Genomic DNA, 6,000 nt, shown 5'->3' with positions numbered 1-6,000 from the left:
TTGCACACTATCGGAGCCATTTAAGTCAGCCAATTTGACCAAAAATGACCATCATTGAATAATCGTAAGGGTGTAGTTTTCCACTGGCATAAAGCTCGCCCCAGAAATATTTGGAGATTGCCTGGGATGTGTTACTTCACCCATCATATTAAATTTCCACTTATTCCAAACTCTGCAAAACTCTCAATGGGAAAAACTTGACGACACTCGAGGACTGCAGAAAACACACTTTAGCTCAAAATCTGATATGTCCTATGAGGAAATAATTAAAAAGTAACATGGAAGATGGCAACAGGTAGTGGAACAAAATGGTTCATATATTGCTGATTAAATTTGTATACAAGTACCTGAAATTTTCATTGAATTTACCAATAAAAAAACAAACAAAAAACACTATGCACTATAGGCTTATTTTACAAGCATTAGGATTATTCATTGTATTTAGGTTTTTGAAATTTAACAAATTGATATTTTACTCATAACAGTAAGGAAATAGAACTACAGCAATTATCCAAAAGTTTGATATATTTCTGGAAGGCTGTTGGAAGAGTACATTGTGCACCCTCTTAAGAAGGCAATTTTTATACACAAAAAAATACAATTGTATATAATACAATATACAAACGCTAATATTTCTCTCTCTCATGAATCAATTTAAAGTTGATTAAGTAGTTTTGAAGTTTTTGATTACAGAACTAAAATATGTACAAGGGAAGTATTCACTTTCTTAAACAACTTTATCTATGTATTAAAGCTACTATTTAGAAGTAGCTAAATAGTGATTTCTCGTATCGTAAATTTCAATAATTTAAATGATCAAATCGATTAAATGCTTACAAATTATAATTTAATCACATGATTTGCAATAAAATAGATTATTTAAATTTTATGACATTAACATTTACACATATATAATTCCCTCAAAACATGGCTCAATACTAATTATTTTTCTAATATATTATCATGAATACATTGACTATTATTATAACGCATCCTCATGTAATGTTTAACAATCTTATTTTTGTATATATTTTAAGTAAACTGACGTATCAATATTTAAATTTCGTGGGTACAAAAAGCATGACTACCGATAGCATTACACACCGTACAACACAAAAATTTATTTAACTGTAAGAATTAATGTTCTCATATTGTATACACGTTACAACTTTTCCAGCAACTTGTCTTTTTTATAACTTATTTACTTTTTTTGTGTATATATTTTTATACATTTTTTTACAAAAAAACAAAAGAAAAGAAAAGAACTGTACACAATATTCCAAAAATAGTTCAATCCTACTCTCTTAGGTCTCACAACATAGGTATCATTTATATTTGTATCGATTACAATAATATTCTACTGTATCGTAATCAATTAACCAATCCTAATACTTTTGTAAATAGAAACTTAAAGAGTATATAGAAATACCATTCTGAAATTACCAACAATTTCAAAATATCTACTTACATTTTAACCTACTTGAACTATGAAACATTTGTGTAAAAAATAAAACAAAATAAAAATAACAATAACTTAGGTTGTTTTTTTTAAATATATTTTTTAATCAGTTGTCATTTTTATGGAATGAATAGCAGATTTTTTTTCTGCTATGCAAAGATTTTGTTCATTTATAGCTATTTTTGTGGATATACTTAACAACAATTAAAAAAAGGCTGCCAAATGGCTATATAAATGCTGAATATATAATTAAATACAATTAATTTTGAACAAATCCATCCCCTTTCCACATTAATAAATGTTAGGAACTAGGCAACTGTACAAAACAAAATTATTAATAAATTAACAGTGGTAGAAGACGAAAGTCATAAGTAACATTTGTAACATAATTTTTAATGAATGAAGTTGTATTCAAATCTGTAAAAATAAAACACCTCAATTTTGAACATAAAATTGAAAAAAATGTACGAATTGTGTTTTTCCCTTGTTTTTTGAGTAGAGGAAGGGGTCAAGATTTGATTTAGTTGAACCAATTATTTTTTACATCACAATGTTTAAAAATGTAACATTTCATTTTTCTACTATACCATTCTATTTTGTTTATTCAATGGTCCCAATACATATTTGATTTTTGAACTACCCGTAAGTGATGCATTCATAAATGGAAATCCCCGTCTTTCATATTTTCACCTGGTGGTGAGTTAAATAATAATTATAAATAATATTAAATAATAATTATAAATAAGATCATTTAGTGAAATTATGAAGTAGGGAGTTGATAACTTCTTTGAAAAAAAAAAAAAAAAAAAAAAAAAAGAGAGATAATTATTTGTGACATCAATGCAAGTATTTTCAAACTGCGTACAAACTAAATGTTTTAATGTTCATAAATACTTTGAGGAATATGTCCAGCAAACGGTTCTGCTTTTGCTTTATCACTATTTCGTTCTTTTATCACAACCTGTTAAGCTTTTTATCCAGGCAAATGAACATAGAGCCATAATGGACACAGCAAGATCAGATTTTATTTTTCTCCGGCTCTTAGAATCCTTCGATAACATGATAAACTTCGAGTGTTGACATGACAACGTAGAAAACCCAGAGTGAGAAGAAAAACAGGGATGTTAAGTATTTTGGTATTGTCGCACCACCAAGTTCTCCTCCAATAAATTTGCATCTTCTCATCACTATTATTGTGATTGCGATCAATGCTTCTGTACAAAATATCGTCACTGAAAATGCAAGGCTGAAATAGAAAAAAATTATAACATTATTTTCCATTATATTTTTTTAAAATAAATTTAATTATAACCTGAATGTACATACATAAGAGCAAAAGTAACGGTAAATGGGATGAATACAAAAATGCCCTAAATGAATACAACAAAACTCTGAGAAAAGCAAATAGGAAATCTTGGAGAAAATTCTGTGAAGAGATGGATAAACTTCCCCTTGCTACCGAGACACAGAAAATTTCAATGAAAGGACACCCAACCTATTTTCTGTTAATTTTAAAAACAGATGGGAGTAGAACACATGATGAAGAAAGTACCCTGGAAGAAATGATTTCCAGTTCCAGAGTTGTCCAAGTCTTCCGTTAAGTTGTATCTTGTGTGGGGATTTCACGCCAGTCTACTGTCTAAGTATAGTCCTAAGTATCTGACTTGTGTGGAAGTCGATAATTCCTTTTTATTTATGTACAGTGGAAGGCAAAGCTTTTTTCAGTGTACATTTTTCCTCATCTAGTTTTGTCCTCCACTTTTTGCACAAGTATTTAATAAAATCAAGGTGTTCTTGGAAATTGGAGTTGGCTTGGATAAGATTTGTGTTGGAAGACAAAACAGCGATGAGTGACTAGCCTCCACAAATAACAAAAAAGACAGTGTGTTATTTATTAAGGGAAATTCCTCGTGCATTGTGGATCAACCAGATGGACTTTTGTGCCCGTACAATTGAGGACTATTGTATATTACACTAGAGGTCATGAATGATCCTAGCAAGAAGGGGTTTGACTACCCTCAGAAATTTGCTTTTCCATCCCTTCAACCTTGTTTTGGAGATTAGCATAAAAAGGGTGGATTGGAAAATTAAACTTGAAGGAGGCAGTCAAGTACAGGAACACAAGTAGATGGATAGACAAGTAGAGCCCCGATCCCAAAAGTAAGAGAGTTCAGATCAAGTAGAGTCAAGACCCGAAAAAAAGGCAGAGACGAGTCAAATAGAGTAGATAGATGAGGAGAGTCCTAAGAGAAGGAGAGTCGAATGGTGAGGAGTTTACCAAAGCAAGGAGAGTCACTGATGAGGGTAGGAGGAATCCAGAAACAGACAATGAGAGACACAATTATTCAGATGGTCCTAACAAGTGTTGCAATAATTGCATATGAAGGCATGAATAATTTTTTTTAACCTTACATTTATTCCAAGCAGAGAGTAAGAATGAACAAGCACATATGCTAAATGTTCTCGCTTCACTTAGCAAAACGGATATAGAGTGCATGTACCGCTTACAGTTAACAATAATATTATTTCTAATAATTAAGTTCACTCACTTTCCTGGTGGTACAATAAAAGCATTTCCATGGAACGAATGATATATAGCAGCGATCGACCAAGCAATTCCAATTCCTAAAAATACATTAACAGCATTGCTTCCTGTAACATTTCCTATTGAATTATCCGCAGTCGAGTCTTGAATTGCAGAAACTTTGCTTGCAAATGTATCTGTAAAACATTGATATAAATTGTGAGAATTTTTTAATGTATAATCAGGCATGAATTATTTTAAAAGTTCAAAATAAGTCTAATTTATTTTATTGTTGTGGTGCATTGCTAACTACTTTAACATTCATCATGCTTAATATGTGAATTACGTTAATAAATACTTGAAAATATAAAGCAACTTAACCTAAGATACATAATTAATGTTATAAACGTTTTATTTATAATAAATTATAAATAATTTGTTGTCATTGAAATTAGACACATAAAATGTTAATAAAACTGACAGACTAACAGGTTACTGATATTAGTACAGTTGATTTACTTACAATTGGAAAATAAAATTTTAATTAAAAAAAGATTAAACAACCAAGTAATTACCTTGATGCATTAGCACATTTTCTTTAATTAACATATGGAGAAAGTACCATTCATTGGCATGAAAGTATTTTTTCAACAAACATAAATAGAATGTCAATAATTAAATAAAATTAATTAACATGAGTTAATAAATTTCTGGTAATTACTATATTTATTCAAAGCTATTAACATGGTTTACTTGAAAATATTAATTTATCTCATTAAAAAAATAAAATAAAATAAAATTAGTGAATGTTACAAAGAAAATCGACACATTTAACAGGGACACAAATGCTGAGAAGTCGATATGGTACCTGGTAAACTTGTGCCTAACGCAACAAGGGATATAGCAGTCACTTGATCTTCAATTCCTACAGTGCAGCCGAATGCTGACGCTACGTCTCCAATTGTTGCAGTCAATACACCTATCCATAGAATTGATACCCAGAAACATAGCCACCCATGCAGCATTTCTATGGAAATATATTTTCATAAGTATAATCGTCACTTATATGATTCCTCTTTTACTAACACTCACAATGTGGTTCATTTATGCATTCATTTAAAAAAATATTATTAGTGTTTTACTAAAAAACTAAAAAGAAACACACATTAAGACTTTCTATATTTATCATTTCATTAGATAGGATCAACAATTGTCCAAATACACCCAAATCAAATTATTATTATATTTTTTTTACAATAATTGCACTACTTTTAGGATTATCTATTAGGCAGAAATTTTTTTCTTGTGAAAATAACGAACACTTTTTAATACAATTGGAAACAGCTTAAAAATGGCTATTGTAGTATGCATGTTTATTAGTAGTAGTTTGGCTGGTTTTGTGCAATCGTACATAATAAGTAGATCTTGATTTTATCTCAACTCCACTTTTTCATCATTGAAGTTATTAATGTCTAATAAATATATAAAATGCATTCTCTTCTTGATCACACTTATGTTAATATGCATATTTTAAATCAATTGCTCTTGAAACATGGGATGACAATCCCATCAGAGCTGCCTACATACCTACATCTATTAGAAACATATATACAAGGAGAACATATAAAAAACTGATACACATTCAAAAACAAATCAATTAGAGGTTATATAACGAAGAAACTGTCACCCAAATTCTCCTTGAATGCTAAATGGAGACATAATCTAGTGTACCAAGAAGACCTGGGAAAAATGCAGCAATGACAGTCAATTGACTTCTTAAAAGAAGAATTGAGTCAAATGAATTGAACTAAGGAATTAGGAAAAGTACAATAAGCCAAAAAGCTGCAATGCTTGAAGAATACCAAACCCCTGGCTTCCAATTATCCTCATCGTCCCTGAAATACTGACTAATTTTACCAATGATCAAATCAAACTGCTTGATTATGGTTCATTCATTCAAGGCCTGACTAGTTGTATAACAAACTAGATATTATTTCCGTAATTTTCACTTTCTGTG

The 6,000-nt window shown here is 30.0% G+C and overlaps 1 protein-coding gene across 2 annotated transcripts in view; it reads right to left on the bottom strand.

Moving 5' to 3' along the window:
* Window positions 1–296: 296 nt before the first annotated feature.
* LOC106667204 (sodium/calcium exchanger 1) overlaps window positions 297–6,000 on the bottom strand; it is a 131,324-nt gene continuing 125,620 nt past the window's right edge. Inside the window, exons 6-8 of one of the 2 annotated variants that reach the window (XM_014395010.2) lie at window positions 4,852–5,010; window positions 4,009–4,180; window positions 297–2,705 (exon numbers count right to left, since the gene is read on the bottom strand). In XM_014395010.2, coding sequence (XP_014250496.1) covers window positions 2,501–2,705; window positions 4,009–4,180; window positions 4,852–5,010 — 536 coding nt within the window. In that variant the 3' untranslated portion in view covers window positions 297–2,500. The remainder of the gene's footprint in view (window positions 2,706–4,008; window positions 4,181–4,851; window positions 5,011–6,000) is intronic. The other variant, XM_014395011.2, reaches the window with a different exon arrangement.

Source organism: Cimex lectularius, unplaced genomic scaffold (assembly GCF_000648675.2).
Source record: "Cimex lectularius strain Harlan isolate CLEC.00 unplaced genomic scaffold, Clec_2.1 scaffold27, whole genome shotgun sequence".
NCBI classification, from domain to species: domain Eukaryota; kingdom Metazoa; phylum Arthropoda; class Insecta; order Hemiptera; family Cimicidae; genus Cimex; species Cimex lectularius.
Note: the sequence above shows the minus strand (reverse complement) of the source record. Positions and strands in the feature narration are given on the sequence as shown.